At 37.5% G+C, this 16,854-nt stretch overlaps 2 protein-coding genes across 3 annotated transcripts; both read right to left on the bottom strand.

Moving 5' to 3' along the window:
- Positions 1-307: 307 nt before the first annotated feature.
- mlpha (melanophilin a) lies at positions 308-10,178 on the bottom strand. Of its 2 annotated transcripts, XM_079461011.1 has the most exons (15): positions 10,109-10,146; positions 9,232-9,351; positions 7,793-8,014; positions 7,544-7,656; positions 6,646-6,687; positions 6,423-6,478; positions 6,068-6,157; positions 5,871-5,976; positions 5,493-5,689; positions 5,173-5,256; positions 2,441-2,665; positions 1,946-2,116; positions 1,619-1,783; positions 1,467-1,538; positions 308-1,382 (listed from the first exon to the last, which is right to left on the bottom strand). In XM_079461011.1, exons 2-15 carry the CDS (start codon positions 9,339-9,341, stop codon positions 1,317-1,319), a joined length of 1,719 nt encoding a protein of 572 aa, XP_079317137.1. In that variant the 5' UTR covers positions 9,342-9,351; positions 10,109-10,146; the 3' UTR covers positions 308-1,316. The 2 variants fall into 2 exon arrangements, with proteins under 2 accessions (XP_079317137.1, XP_079317138.1); XM_079461012.1 differs by lacking the exon at positions 1,946-2,116 and having other exon boundaries at positions 10,109-10,178.
- Positions 10,179-14,799: 4,621 nt separating this feature from the next.
- On the bottom strand, positions 14,800-16,394 carry trim63a (tripartite motif containing 63a). The gene has a single exon (XM_079459822.1). It carries the CDS (start codon positions 16,293-16,295, stop codon positions 15,264-15,266), a length of 1,032 nt encoding a protein of 343 aa, XP_079315948.1. The 5' UTR covers positions 16,296-16,394; the 3' UTR covers positions 14,800-15,263.
- Between the last annotated feature and the right edge of the window lie 460 nt (positions 16,395-16,854).

The following is a 16,854-nucleotide window of genomic DNA, read 5'->3' on the forward strand; positions in this document are numbered from 1 at the left end:
TGAATGAATTTTTCTAAACTATGTTATTTGATTTTTTATTCTTAACTGGTTAATTTTATTTTTCTTATTTCTTCACTGTTTTATCAAATGGATATTTTTTATTTCTTCTATGTAAAGCACTTTGAATTGCCATTGTGTATGAAACGTGCTATACAAATAAACTTGCCTTGCATTGCCTTTCCATGGCGGTGGTGCTGAATTAATGGATATCGATCTGTCGACAATCAATTATTTACTCTATACAGGGACTGCTTCGTTGCGTTATGTGAGGTAGTGGCATTCTTTATAAAATAAGCACTACAGAAATAGTTGAAGTTGCATTTATTAGGACTCATAGGATGAAATAGCAAACTCAATCCAATATTATTTCATTTATAATCGGGTGTGCGTTCCCGCAATCTCATTCCCAAATGTATCAACTACACTACACTAAATTTACTAATTTGAACAGTCAATATGAAGCGCGTCCCAGTCAGGTGAATCAGTTTTCGGGGTCCCCGGAAACCCTTCCTTTGTCGTCTGTGCAGCTTGCACTGTTTGTTTATGTTGCGAGAATTTGCAGCGTGTTTCTGTGTTTGTTTGTGTTTCGAGTATTTGCATGGAATGTGTCTCCAGACTAATGAAGATGCTTTCTGAACTTGCTTGTGTTTGCATGTGTTTCCTTCAGTTGCAGCTCTGTGACACCTAGCGGCCACGGTAGATATAGCAGGAAAGAATTGGCTGCTCCTGTGAGTTTGTCTTGATCAAAAAGCTGATTAATTTCTTCCCGTGGCAGGTTAACTTTTCTATCATTATAATTGCAACATAAATTGTTTTCACGGATTAAATGCACTAAAATGCAGATATATTGCGGAAGTTTGACTAAACTTAATACCACAATATTTCTCTTTAAATATACTACAAATTATTTGGGTTGCCAGCTGATGCACCTAATTTAGATAATATAATTAACAAGCTTACAACCATCATTGTAAAGACAATTAAATTCTTTGCATGAAAACATGTCAATATACTGGTATTTTCAACTTTTGAATTTTATTGGTATAGACTGCGATGTGAAGAAGCTTTTTTCCACAGTGGCCACTTGCGGGTTGAACTCTTAACATTGATTATAGGTATAGGTATAGCTAAGAGCGCTCCAAACCAATCGTCCAAACACATGACTAACAGAAGATATACTAAACCAAGAATGTTTAGGGAAACGCTTATGAACGATAAGGTACAGCTCAAGGTATAACTTAAGAATGGCGTAGCATTAAGGTTTCAGGAAACGTGACCTATATCAAAATATAGTTAAAGTGATGTCCTGTTTCGGATTAAAAATGAATTCTGTTTGAAGGAATGTCTTGGGAAAACTTCCTTTTATGTTGTAGACTCAGTGTCTGAAAGATAAAATAATAGTGAAAATGAATTACATAATTGCAATTATGTTTAAATGTAATTCTTGTTTATATTCAGTTATTTACCTTTCTCTTAGCTTTTTCAATCGATGGTCCTTTAGCACTCAGAGCAGCTATCTTGTTCTCAATGTCCGAGACCTGATTAATGACAAACAAATGAATGAACAGATGAATGAACGAACTTGAATTAATAAATCATTTGGTCGTATGTAGCTCACCTCACTCTCTGTGCTTTGAACTTTGGCAGCTGCCAAAGCAACTTGGTCCTCTAGCTCAGAAAGTTCTGAATCAGTTAGAGGGCCAGTGCAGTGATTCTTAGTATTCTGCTCAATCATTCTCAACTTCTTTGCCATATCGAAAGACTTCCCTGCGGTCAAATATATCTGCAGAAAAAAGGAGCAAGACAATTCAGACCATAAATATTTTAGGATTTTTGTGGATAAAGGCACAAAACCGCTTTGGGATGTCATTGGTATTCCATGTGTCAGAACGCTCTCTTCCTAAAAATGAAAATACATAAACAATAATAACTATAATAATCTTACATTTTCCTCAAGTTCTCTGTACGCATCATCAGCCTGCTTAACATCTGTGCCCTCTAACTGAAGTCTGTCATAAGGGGTTGAGGGGGCCAACTCGTTCATAGCACTTTCAGTGGCATTAATTGTTCTTAGTATTTCGGTTGTGATGTCACAAAGGGCCGCCGCAGTGGATCTCTGAAAGCCATGTAAAGGGAACAGTAATTAACCGAGAGGACAAAATCCTCATTAGCATTAACCCTAATAAAGTATTGTGGTGCGGTATTAGCATATGAGCATAGCTAATGTTGTAGCTAAATGAGGCACACAGTGCTGCTAATGAAGAAAATTAAGTTAACTAAGGGGTATTCTTATAATATGTTTGCAATTTCGATCAATATGGCTTAGTTTATGAACGTTGTTTCTTTTCACACTAACTGACCACTAATATTCCAGTTGGGAAAAATTTTGTCCTCCTTGGAAAAAGACATCTCCAACAGATTTTGACCTACATGTGCTCACCTTTTGTTCTTCTGTGAGCATCTCATCGCTGGAGGAGCTCAAGGGTTCTTGAGGGGCAATAGGTGCCTGGTCTCCCTGTGGTCTCCCTCTTACTGCGGTCCCCTTTGACTGAGGAATCTTCTTCGGCTCATCCTCATCAGAGGAAAGGGCACTGTCACTCATCAGCTCATCTAATTTTTTCCTGAGCTTCTCCTCCTCCAGTTGTCCTACTGAGGGCTGGACAGGCTGCAGGTAAACAAGAACACCGTTGATATTAAAATCTAATTATAAGCAACCTGCATGAAATGGCAACGCTTAAGATTATGACCCACAAATAATGTTTTGGTAATTATAATGTACCTATACGTGTTGGTATAAGGGAACAATATTTTAAGTTAGGGAAATATAGGGGTAGCAACCAGATAAAAGTGGGGACTGTTTTTCTTCCATGAAGTAACAGGGTAAGAAACCATAAATATTGCATGCGTTTCGATGCATAAGATTCTCTGTAATGTCATTTCTTATTGTGTTTAATCTTTGACGGCTGTATTTTTGTAATGCCGGGGTTTTTGTTGACACCCAACTGGACTATAAAACTGTGTATCACATCCGTGGTAATTAGACACCGAGGAATATCGAGCTGTGAGGTTTCTTTCAATTTTATACTCAGCTCTGTGTTTCCAAAAGGAAAGCTGTTTCTTTTATTTCCGGTCTAAATTTTGGAAGTGGTAAGCCGGAGGTGTTTTTTTGTACGTTCATGGAACATTTTTCAGAACAAATTATTCTGTTGAAAATTATAAATTAATAAACCACAAAGAAAGTGAACCGCTATTTGTGTTCCTGGTGGTAACTTTAAATCCCCGGTCACATATATTTATTGTACATTGTACCCTGTAACTATATTGGAAAAGGGAGGAAAAAAAAGTTTCACTTCATTTTACGGCCTGCAGAAGTTATGCTTCTACATACTTCCATACTACACAGAACAATTAGTATTTTATACAACAAGTATTTTGAAATATGTTGCTTTTTTAATAAAGGTTTAAGAGTCAAGGATATCAGATTGTGTGTATATTTATTATTCTTACCCTTTAACTTTGTGGAACAAAAGGGTAACAGTCCTCACTTATATCTGGTTGCTACCCCTTTATTAACCGAGTATTTCCTTATACCTACAAGTGTTGGTACACTATGATTACCAAAACTTACTGCGTAAATTCAGTTTACTTATGCAGTTCATAATCTAAAGCGTTACCCATGAAACTTACCCCAAATATTGGTGATAAATACAGTGCCTTGCGAAAGTATTCGGCCCCCTTGAACTGTTCAACCTTTTGCCACATTTCAGGATTCAAACATAAAGTTATAAAACTGTAATTTTTTGTGATGAATCAACAACAAGTGGGACACAATTATGAAGTGGAACGAAATTCATTGGATATTTCAAACCTTTTTAACAAATAAAAAACTGAAAAATTGGTCGTGCAAAATTATTCAGCCCCCTAAAGTTAATACTTTGTAGCGCCACCTTTTGCTGCGATTACAGCTGTAAGCCGCTTGGGGTATGTCTCTATCAGTTTTGCACATCGAGAGACTGAAGTTTTTGCCCATTCCTCCTTGCAAAACAGCTCGAGCTCAGTGAGGTTCGATGGAGAGCGTTTGTGAACAGCAGTTTTCAGTTCTTTCCACAGATTCTCGATTGGATTCAGGTCTGGACTTTGATTGTAGATTTTGCTTTATCTTTTGGATCATTGTCTTGTTGGAAGACAAATCTCCGACCCAGTCTCGGGTCTTTTGCAGACTCCATAAGGTTTTCTTCCATGTGTTGCTTTTACGCCAAACATGATGTTTTGCATTGTTGCCAAAAAGTTCGATTTTGGTTTCATCTGACCAGAGCACCTTCTTCCACATGTTTGGTGTGTCTCCCAGTTGGCTTGTGGCAAACTTTAAACAACACTTTTTACAGGATATCTTTAAGAAATGGCTTTCTTCTTGCCACTCTTCCTTAAAGGCCAGATTTGTGCAGTATATGACTGATTGTTGTCCTATGGACAGTGTCTCCCACCTCAGCTGTAGATCTCTGCAGTTCATCCAGAGTGATCATGGGCCTCTTGGCTCCCTCTCTGATCAGTCTTCTCCTTGTATGAGCTGAAAGTTTAGAGGGACGACCGGGTCTTTGTAGATTTGCAATGGTCTGATACTCCTTCCATTTCAATATTATCGCTTGCACAGTGCTCCTTGGGATGTTTAAAGCTTGGGAAATCTTTTTGTATCCAAATCCAGCTTTAAACTTCTCCACAACAGTATCTCGTACCTGCCTGGTGTGTTTCTTGTTCTTCATGATGCTCTCTGCGCTTTAAACAGACCTCTGAGACTATCACAGAGCAGGGGCATTTATACGGAGACTTGATTGCACACAGGTTGATTCTATTTGTCATCATTAGTCATTTAGGTCAACATTGGAAGATTTTCAGAGATCCTCACTGAACGTCTGGAGAGAGTTAGCTGCACTGAAAGTAAAGGGGCTGAATAATTTTGCACGCCCAATTTTTCAGTTTTTTATTTGTTAAAAAAGTTTGAAATATCCAATGAATTTCGTTCCACTTCATAATTGTGTCCCACTTGTTGTTGATTCTTCACAAAACATTTCAAATTAGCCTGAAATGTGGCAAAAGGTCGAAAAGTTCAAGGGAGCCGAAGACCTTCGCAAGGCACTGTAGCTGCTTAGCATTTATTTTAGGCTTTATTCGTACCTGTTCAGCAGGCACAGTAATTTTCTCTTCCAGTCGATTCAGGAGACTCTCAATGGCAGACATTCTTTTGCTCAGTTCATTGATCTACATCCCAAAAATAAAATTGGTAAAACGGGGTTAGTGACATTTGTATACATTGAATGATGAATAGGGGACAATTTGTGTTGTTTTGAATGCGAAAAGAAAGGTCCTTTGACACATTTTTTATCTGATGGACCTTTTTAGTTCCATCCTCTCTTTAGACTGTGTCCTCAAAATTACATTTGAAAAACAACTTGTGTAAGATATGAACAAATCCATCATCTACAGTACGCTCATACCGGTGGAGCTCCCTGTTGAAGGTTTTCTTGAGATGATGCCCGGCTGCGGCGTCGTGGTGGCAGCTGGTAGACAGGGTAACGGAACACATCCTCCTCGTCTGAAGTGTCCACATAGATCTCGCGCGGAGCCATGGAGGAATTGATTTTAGAAAGAGAGCGAGCTCGTACAATTCTTTGTTCAGAGTATAGGCCATCATCTAAAACAAGGTGAAGAGCACAAATCAGTTTTGTTGTGTAACTGCCTTTATAAAATTCAGACTCAATCCAGTTTCAGTGAAGAAAAAATATTAAATTATAATTTTTGGGACGAACAAACCCTTAAAGGGAAAATTATAGAGTATATAAAATAAATCCTATAAACCTAATATATCTGCTCACCTGGGCGCGAACACCTGTCAAGACTTTTTCTGCGGTTCATGCGATGTTGATGGTGCATATCAGTGGTGTATTCTAGATCATTCCGCTGACCTCTCTCTTGGATGTACTGGGTAATACAAAGAAGTATCTATAATAGCCGACCCGAGCACATATTTAAAATGTGGATGTTTATAATAGTAGGCCAAGTATCTTAATACCTGAACAGACGGTCTGCTTGAGTGAGGGCCATAATCATCCATGTCAAGATCCATAGGGTGAACAGACAGTAGACGCTTGGTCTTTCGGATCTGCAAAGAAGCCAAACAATTTTTGTTTCAGGATAATATGACTACACGTGTTCGGTTTAGTTTATTTAAGGGATATTAATTGTTTCAAATATTCCAAGCATTTTTATGATGATTTTATAATATTCTCAGGAATTTTCTTATTAGATATCTTATTTTTAGAGCGCTTTAAACCATTTGAATTGTATAAAAGCAGCTGTACAAGTAAAACTAAAAGTATTAAATCCCTTAAATACGTCCATTCAAATACAGAAATACTCGAATCTACCTGTTTATAACGTTGAGCTTCAGCTGCATCAATATGTTCTTCATCGTGACCGTTATCTAAGAATGAAACACATTACATATTTAAATAAATTACAGTTCACGAATTGTTCTAAAGTTTTAATACCTGTAGCCTACATGCGAATAGTGCTTGTGCAACTGCCCACAGCTTTGCTCTGTGACAAAACCAGCTATTATTTCCAGCAGTAATGTGTTTGTATACTCACGGCGGACATCAGGCATGCTCTGCGTGTCATCATCACGGTGCCCTTGGGAAAGAAAAGACAATGTGAATGTGTCCGTGCATTATGAGGACATTCTAAAACAAGCACAGACCTCTGCTATTTACATTTAAGAGATTTTAACTAAATATCTAGAATAATAATCCAGAAAAAAATGGTTCCTTATTCGTGCAGTTTTTGTTCTTGATAAACATGATTGAAAAATGATATTCTATTTACATAACTGTAAACATTACGTCACATTTAACAGGCTGTACTTCTGTAAACCATCAGCAGATGTCACACTTCAGTCATCTTTAACCTGAGGTAAATAACTTACAGCCCCTTCTTTGCGTTCAGTCAAGGTTTCTTATTTTGCTTTAAAACATGTCCTGTCATGCAAGGCTATAAACAACATCAACATCATATGGTGCTCCAAACGCATGTGACCAGCACATATGTGGAAACAGCCTATAGGCAGAGTTCTTTGAATTTAGCAGACAGATACAATAAAATATCTTCTCAGTAACTCAATATAGACAGACATTTCCTCATTTTTAACCATAACATGTTGCTCTTACTATTACTTGTGTTTACCTGAAAGACGACATTTAAAGGATACAAATATATGCTATACTGATACCAATTTAAGCTGAGCAATCAGTTTCAATTGTTAGGATATAAAGAATGACTTGATGTATTGAGTGTATTCTTGTCTTGCATTGCAGTAGTTGTTTATTACTAAGTTACACATGCCTTCAATGTTATAAGGGCTCTGCTGTAAGTCTGAACACTTGTATGCATAACCACTTAAAATGGCTGATGATATACTGAACAAGTACAATGATGTGACAGCTTACTCGGACACATTGGAGGTTATCATAAGGCTTTTAATAGCACCCACCCTCTTCATTTAATCTCTTGTACAATGACCTCATGACTTTAGCACTGCCGAAACGCTTAAAGCGAGACTGCACATTGTCATGGTACCACCCCAAGGTTCCAATTTTCAGGACCCTACGTAAACAAACAAGTGTTATGTAACAGATGTAAAATATCAGATTAGTTACACACAGAAATGTGTTCTTTACATAAGGGTAAATAAAGGATGTAAAATAGTAAAACATTCATATGTTATTTGATGTTTTCAAACCTGGTCATGCGACAGGGGTCGCACACCCAGCCACGCTCTTTCTTGTTATAGCGGCTGCAGGTCTTGCAGGTGTAGAGTTTGCAGTCCAAACACTGGCGTTTGCTGTTCACCAGGAACTTAAAGGGTTGCAGACAGCGAATGCAATGAGTGTCCGCCAGGTTTGATTGAGATGACAGAAGTTCCCTCTTTGTTTCCTCTTTCTCGATCTTGGATTTAAGGTCACTATGGTGTGGTACAAACACAATGTACTGTAGTAAAGTTGATATTGTTGCCCTTTATATAAACATTTTATTAACATACAAAAAAATGTAATTTTTAAGAAGTTGTGTAAAGTGAAGCTCAGCTTTGAGAAATATTTAAGGAGGTTTGGAATATTACACACAATACTTGTACAAAACTCACCGAGACATATATGTATACTGTATATACACAATGCATATATACATTGACAATCAGATTATTTTTTTATCCTGATTGTCAATGTATATACAGTATGCATAGTTTCCTGTGATAATTTTTTCCATGTATGTTTTGTATATATTCCAGGACATGCTGTATTTTACTCTTTATTTTTTCCGATAAATACCTTAACCAAGTTTTTGATATTTACATAATTTAAGTATCATTAAAATAATAAGCTTTTTACTGCAGGCTTTTAATTTGACTTAGCCCTACAAAATCTTGCCGAATTTGACATTTAAGAACATAAATATAAAAAATGCATATTCAGTGATTCAGATTAAAAATTGAACAAGAACTCCACTTGAAATCAAACCATTTAAATCCATGTGGTAAACAAACAGAACAGAACATTATCTTCTAACATGAGCAAATAAAAATTCAGTAACAAAACAGAAGCCTCCTTGTACCAACAGAACTGAGCTCTGGGGCATCTTTTTCCCAGCCTGTGGAATGGTGTGATCCAGCCTTGTGACTATGCCATGATCGCGATATCTGCACAACAGAGGTCTTTCACACATACTGGCCTTTCCCATAACCCTGTTGCAGGGTTATATACTGCAGATAATCTGCTATACAGCAGTGGTCTCCAACATGCTGCCTTTGGGCACCTAGTTGCCCTTGTGAAGTCTGTTCCAAAGCATGTTCTATTAATAGCCTCAATTTTAATATTTAATTTTCTTTTACTTATTTTTTTTCCATTGAATAAAGATCATGTAGTGCAAAAAATAAAATAAAAAAACTTTTTTCGTACGGTAATGTAAGGTAATGTTTATTTTCTTCATTATTCTGTGACTGGGGGTTATGGCTATATCTACACAACATAATAATCTGTCCATACATGTGTACACACCTGAGCCACTGGATCTATCTTTCTCCATATTTCTATGCACCTTTTAAGTCACATTTGTTATTGGTTTGAAACTAAAAGCAGATTTAACTCTATTTTAAATTGAAAGGTTTTAGCTTTAAGTCCTCACCCAAGCCTCTCCTCCTCCTTTTTTCTAAGGACAAAGTCTCTCTGAATGACCTCCCACACATGTTTTGCCTCCTCTTCTGATAGTCTGGACAGATCCAATTTCTTGTCCATGCTTGGGTTCCTGTTAAAAACGATGACAGTAAGCATGACTAAAAAATGACCTGTTTCCAAAATAACATTAAGACATTGAGTGTGCGGTTATGGCTACAGTGCCAGGACATGCAATATGTTTATAGAATGTGTCACAATCATGAGTCCATCTATTGAGTGGGGTATCCGTATTAGCTAACTACATCCCAGTCTTTGGTAAATAACCAAATAACCAAAATAAATGGTTAAAAACTCTCAAAAGAATCATGGATAGATTATTCTTGTGTCTTGTTAAGTTTTTTAAATAATTCAAATCAAATGTGTAACATACAGTATATATATTCATACTAATCCGGAGTGCATTTGCTATCTTTACATTGTATGTATGATGCAAGGTTGACTTAACATTCCTAAAAATAAAAGTATCAGGGAACAATTCATATTCATACATTTTAAACTTCTACAATAGTAGAATTCTCATCAATACTGTAGATTAATAAAGTGTGGGTGTTGTGTGCTTTAAAAAAAACATCAGAAATGTTACATGGTTACATGGTTACATGGTTTAACAAATTTTGTTAAAGATTTTGTAATAAAATAAATTATTTAGTTGGCACATTTTAAATGTTTGCTTAAGTAAATGCACAAACTTTTAAGAATACAACTTCAGCAAACATTTTATTCAAATGACCTGAAACCTTTGTGCAGTTTAGTAATTACTAAATTATGTAACAAGAACGCAGAATTTCTCTTACAAAAATAATAAACGTAAATAAAGATTTGTTTACCTCGCTTGCAAGCACGCAGTTGCTCTTGCCAAGTTCCTCAGAATGAGGCAGATAATGCGAGAATAGTCAGAGGTATGACTATGTTAAATCACATGTTGAGTTGTTCAAATGAAAAGAGAGAGAGAAAAAAACACTCCCTTTCCATGCTTGAATGAATAGAGTGATTTTTTATTCATAGAAAAGAATAAAATACACAGCATCTCAATGGTTTCAAACCCCACATTTTTTTTATGGTTTAAGTGTTTTTTATAGATTTTTCCATAATTGTTTTGTTTAAATAAAGACATTTCAGATGTCGTGTTCAAACATTGAATCTCATAAAACGCTATACTAAATGTTCTTTAAAAATACCCTTGTTGGATTTTTTTCTTTTTAGTAACAAGCCATCTGGTGCTTTTTCCTTGACATTAAGAATAGTGGAGCACCTTACTGCAGTGCCCATGAGACTGGCAATATGACAAGGCGAATGTTTCTATTTACTGTACGACCATCTACAGTCAATGTTTGTTGTGGCTAAAAATGAATCTGGGGATAGTTTTACACAGCAGCTCACAGTCTTAGATGTACACTCTGCAATACCTCAATATTTCACACGGTCATACATTTTGCTGTGTGGAAAAGGACTTCCACATTTGTAGTTTGGAGTGTACTAAGGTTTTTCTATTTATTTGCTCCAGCAATGGTTATGCTATGGTAATAAACCCAGTTGCGACTCTCTTTGGCTGGTGTTCAGGCAAAAGATTTGTTCTAATTTCTGCTACAGGAGTGAAGGTGAAAGAGAAGGTGCCCTTTAGTGTGTTAGGGCTAGATTAAGGACAGACTGATTCATTAATCTAAAATTAGCTGCTTCTGCCCTGGCCTTGGGTGCTGGCTAGGGGAAGTCCTGAATTTATTTAAGGAAAGATTGCTGAGCTTTTAATGTGTTTTGTATATGCCAGACACAAATGAATTTTGTAACAGTCACTGGTAAAATACAGCTTTTTTTACAGCTGATCTGCAAAGGAAACTAAAATGAAGACTTTCAAGAGTAATTATGTTTATAGTACACATTTAGGGGCACAATACACAGATTCTTTAGATGAAGTCCTGTTTCTGTCACCTAAAGAATGCATATTAGTAGTTTAAAGGTGCATACTGGTACCAAATATATCCATACCTACCACCCAGTCTCACGGCAGTCCATGGCGTGGACACAAAATTTGGAATCTTTTTATTTGTGTAAATGAACAAAAATTTCCCAATTTTTTCGTGTCACTCAGCATGACTTTATTTTGTGTCACTTTTAAAACATAGACCGCGCGTGTATGTACATTTACCTATACATACATACCTATGACCTGATGTCAAAAACATATTTTAGAAGGTGGCTAACCAACACCCTACATCACCCCAAACCTTAAAATCACAGCCACAAAAGCTAATTTTGCTAAAAACTTGGCAAAGCACCGATATAGGGCTACCTAAAGACCTACCCTAACCCCGCCCCTAAACCTAAGGTCACAGCGGATAAGTAAAATCATAACAAAACATACAAATTAAATCATAGGAAATAGGAATTCACGCGAATGAGCAACCTCGTAAAATAGGTACGAATTTGCATCAGATTGTGTTCATATTCAGTATATTTATACATATGAAAGAAACCGCGTTTTAAAATACGTTTAAAAGTCGTGTTGGGGGACATATAAAACGGCATGCCTCAGTGACACAAAAGAATAGGGAAATTCGTCTCCGTGAACACAAATCAATAGATTACATTTCGGGACAATGTCACGAATTCCTGTGAGACTGTGTTAGTACCTAAATAGTACAGTATAAATAGGAGCTATGTAGAGTAATTGTGCAGTAAGACGTGAGCTGTATTCAGTGCCGGCCCGAGCCTCTTGGGGGTCCTTAGCAGAATTTGATTTGGGGGCCCCCTCCCACCACGCGGAGTCACCTGTGCTTGAAGATTATTGACACAAATTTCACGCTATAATGTTACATTATAAATGAACACACTGAGGTTATGTATTAATACAAAATAAATTATAAAAAATCGATACTTTACTCTTAAACTTCTGAATAGAAACTCACAAAACATGAAATAAATAATTAGCAAATGTGCATTCTTTTAAATAAAACCAAAAAAGACACACATTAATATAATCAAAAACAGAATGTTACAAAAAATAGATGAAAGCAAACATAAGAACAGCAAGTGTTCAACAATGACAATTGTACAACAATGACCTCAAATTCGCATAACTTCAGCCTATAAATATGAGGATAGCCTATAGGAAAGTCTATTTTCATCTCAGGAGTCTCCCCACCCAACATGGTATTGGTATATTTTCTAACGTTCACTTCAACACAAACAGCAATGCCAGCTGGCATCCCTTTCACTTAGAAGTTCCTCTTAGGCTTTTTTCTCCAAGTTAAACTGATATCTATAATCAATACGTGAAATACACCTAGATAAATGTATACTAATAATTCAAGACATTTCACTGTTGATAGCGGGGACGTTAACGTTAGCTCTGGTGATGGCTTGTACAAGATCAGACTAGCTGCTACCGAAGTGACGTGACCAACATTTGTGCTGCTGCTTATCTTGCTCTTTTTTCTCCTGCTCTGTCCTTTTCTTCTTTCTCTTTTCGGCACCAGAGGGATACATCCTTTTTTGAAACACGGCTTATCATTTATTACAGTGATGCGCACTTGCGCAAACGGCGCTAATTGTCAATGCACGCAAGGTGTCTATGCGCAATTCCGCATGACTCAAACGCTGTCAGACACAGCAGCAGTTGTCGGCAAATCAGAATGTTCTTGTCTTGAATTATTCATTTATTCATTCACATTAATTAATTAATTAATTAATTATTTTCATTCATTCATTCATTCATTCATTTATATCACTTGTTTAAGTTATTTAATTGTAAAAATAAATTATTAAAATAAACGATTGGGGGCCCCCTGGCCAAGCAGCCGCTTAGTTTGCTTATGCCTCGGGCCGGCCCTGGCTGTATTCACAGAGTAAATAAAAGCACCTTCATGTGCTCTAGCTCCATCCGAAACATCACGATGAACAACATGAACATACATTGAAGGAGTTCTATACAGCATAAACCGGCTTTGACCAATATGGAAATTCATGCGGTTCTATGCTGATCTCTTTGAACAGATTTTTTTTACTGTACTTTATGAGAAGTAAGGTTTTCACTATAGTGCACATGCACACATTGCATCCCGTGCCGGTTAAAGCCTGTTAGAAGCATGTAAGCTGAGCCTCAAATCAAACAGTTAAATATATGTGACAGACATGCACAATGCTATTCACGGCAGCTCAGGCCTACATAGTTGGAGAGCTTCAAATCAACAGGTCAGAGCTAACAGCTGTTATATTGTGTTTGTTTTGTAACACACATTCAATTATTATTGTCTTTTGGTTGTTTTTGCAAGAAAAAAATACCACTACAAAAAAATCTAAAGATTGGCAATAGTAATTTCCATGTTGATTCAGCCATTCCAGCTGACTTTCCTCATTTTGCTTTTCATGTTGCTGTAGGATCTTGCCAACAGGGCACTGGGTTCAAAAGCAGTAAAAGAATGCTAGATCAGCCTTTATTGAAATTGCTAAATCACACTGTAAAAATACAGCTGTTAAAATGTACTTGTTTATGTAGTCTACTGTAGGCTATACTAAATAACTAGATTCACAATGAGAGAAACTTTTTGAAAAGAGAAGCTTAGCCAAAAAAGAAAGTTCTTTTTTCAATTTCTTCCACATCTAAACCTATTTGTATATTGTTCTACTGCAGAAAACAATATTAGATATATAAAAATATGGGAGCATATTGGCTTCCATTCTATGAGCACAAAACCACCGAGAGATATCTCAAAATATTTTCAAAAGTTTTCCACGGATGATAATGTCAATACACCGATTTTGATCGACATTACATTTTTGGGCGAACTATCCATTAAATTATACTCTTTGATGTAAGTTATCTGACAAAATATGTTTAAAGTCCAATGAATAAACTGGAAATAATGTAAAAAGGGAAGTTGAACTTTGACACATATAAAGACGTTATTGTCTTCCTTATGGAATTAGCATTTAAGACTCATCAGAGCTTGCTTTGTTGTCAGTTAAAAGACAATTTGCCAGGAAGTTGCTGACAATGTTTGCCACCATGAGCACACTGTCATGCAATGTTTTATCAGTGTCAGTCTCGTGTCTGGGTTTTAGTCATTTTATTGTAATAAGGTAGTTTTGATTTAATGACATTGTAATGGAATTTATATTGTAGGTGTTTGTTGGCTACGTGAGCATGACACCTACTTAGGGCCGACAACAGTTTTGTTCATCACTAGGGTTTGTTTAAAGCCATGGCAACAGTGCCTTTAGCTGATAGCAGAGTCACTGTTACCCTCTGGTCCATAACCATCACATTCCTGCCAGCAGCTGTAATTGTCAAGTTTAGAAACATGAGGACTTCAGCACACTGTGAGTCTATTCCTGGAGTCCTGTGGCTTCTCATTCTCACCCTGCTAAAAAGGTCGACAACTTTTGCACAGAGCAATGCCTCACAAGGACGGACTAGACAGAATGCAGATTTAGCCGACCATTTCCAATGTTAAGAATTTATAGGTCATGTAAATTTGTGTGCACCTCAAAAAATAATAGGACATTTCAAGAAGATGGGAGTTTGTGTAAGGCCTTTATTTCCAATGAATTGTCCAATGAAAATAAGTTTTCACATGACATTTTATCAATCAAGTGCATTATTTCAAATTTCAAGTATTCAAACATTTTGTTCTCACATGACACTCTAAGGTAAATTCGCAAAGCTGTATTCATCAGCTCATAAATCTAGCCTTGGCAAACAAAACTAATATCTAATCAAGTATAAACTTTAACATCTACTACAAATATAAAAAATTATTCAATATGAATGTCGGTATTACAAAAAAGTATAAAAGTCAAGTGGAAAGGTCATTAAAAATGGTGCAATTTGTACAAATTTGTACAAAAAACTGCTTTGTTAAGATTGCACGTCCCTTATCTCACAGTTATCAAAAGCCTACAGATTATTGTCCTTATCAAAACATTAATAAGGGTTTTGTCTTTTCTGTCTCATTTCCCATAGTCTTGTCTCAAGTCTATTACTGCTTATTCCTCTTCTTCTTCTTCTTCTTCTTCTTCTTCGTCATCATCATCACCACCCACCCCAAAGTCAATTTTTGCAAGCATGGCCTCCACATCATCAGTACAGAGTGAGAAGTGGTCCATACTTTCAAAACCAGGCTCAGGCCTCTGGAGATGGGAGCACTTTGATGCGTCTTTGGCTTCTGTGATGAGCTTCTTTGCGGCGACGAGGAACTCGGCCACACTGCGGTTGGCAATGGTCTGAGAGGCTTCGTCCATCAGCTTAATGCTGGCCTGCAGCTGTTCATTGAACTGCTGGATCAGCGATCGCACTACCACCACCTTCTCATCCTGTTCTTGGGTGATTTGTTCTAGGAGCTGGCCCTTGCGTTCCTCTAGGATGGCGTAGAGTAGGTCAAACTTCTCCCCCAATCTCTGCTTCTGCAGTTGGCTGTTTTCTTCCACAGTTTTGCAGGTTTCCTCCATCTGTGTTACCATCGCCTGCAGGCAGCTGTTGCTGGCGCCCAGTAGGTCGATTGAATTTTTGAGTTCAGACTTTTGGGCTTCGTAAACAGTTTTCAAGGTGGACACTTCGCAGTCTTTGTGCTGACCGAATACCTTGCACATAGAGCAAGTGGGTGTCTGGCAGGTCATGCAGTAGATGTTTATTTTTTCATCTTCGTGCACCTCGCACATGAGTTCTTTTGTCTCTTTGGATTTCAGAGGGGGTTCGAGGGTGTTACCTTTCTCCAACTGTTGCTTATAGATGTCAATGATGTTCTCCACCAGAAGGTTCCTCTGCAGACCGTAGACACCGTGGCGGTCCAGCACCACCTCAAAGCGGCAGGTAGGGCAGCGAAAGATACCTCCTGAGTAATGATAAGGGTTTTTGGAGTCGTAGAGGTCATTGGCGCAGCTGCGGCACAGGTTGTGTTGGCACGGTAGAATGACCACCGGCTTTGTGAACATGTCTAGGCAGATGGGGCAGCTCAGCTGCTTTTCTAGGCTCTCCATGGGGCTCGGAGCACGTACTATTTGCCCCGTCTGGATGTCCATTTCTGTTGTCTGAGGTAGAATCTTTTTAACCCTCCTTCCACTCTTTTGTCCTTTGGTTGATATTCAGCTTTTCTAGGTTCTCTTGTCTGAGGCTTATTTTGATCTACCAGAGCAGAAAGCAGTCAGGGCTTATATACTGGCCGGCTGCCTGTGACACTTGATACGCGAGGTGGCTGTGACAGGATTGCTCCCACCACTTGTTTGTGCGTCTCGATTCGGAGAAACATGTGGCCCTCCAACACAGCCCAGTAAAGCAAGTCACATACCAAACTTAGCAACACCGAACCCCCCCCCTTTCCAAGCTCTCCATCTGTAGGAGAAACGCGTATTGCACAGAATCACACATGTAGGCCAAACAAGAGCCATGTGATGGCAGTTGGCATCTAGACATCGTGAACTTCCCAGACGAAACAACAACAAGATAATCAGGTGCTACCTTACCACAGCAGTCAAAACTTTTTCATAAGAGTTTATGAATCAGCTGCTGGATTTAAGACATTTTAAACTTGAGCGAATTTTGAAACAAAAATATATTGGAATATACTGGAAAATATAATGC

The sequence above is a fragment of the Barbatula barbatula genome (genome assembly GCF_947034865.1).
Source record: "Barbatula barbatula genome assembly, chromosome: 7".
NCBI lineage: Eukaryota > Metazoa > Chordata > Actinopteri > Cypriniformes > Nemacheilidae > Barbatula > Barbatula barbatula.

Excerpts from the sequence above, each read along its gene's own strand:
- mlpha (XM_079461011.1), bottom strand. The coding sequence starts at position 9,341 with ATGGACAAGAAATTGGATCTGTCCAGACTATCAGAAGAGGAGGCAAAA. Across the intron at positions 2,117-2,440 it reads TGCTCACAGAAGAACAAAAG|AGATCCACTGCGGCGGCCCT; the intron begins GTGAGCACATGT and ends CATGGCTTTCAG. Across the intron at positions 1,784-1,945 it reads ACAGAGAACTTGAGGAAAAT|ATATATTTGACCGCAGGGAA; the intron begins GTAAGATTATTA and ends TTTTTTCTGCAG.
- trim63a (XM_079459822.1), bottom strand. The coding sequence starts at position 16,295 with ATGGACATCCAGACGGGGCAAATAGTACGTGCTCCGAGCCCCATGGAG.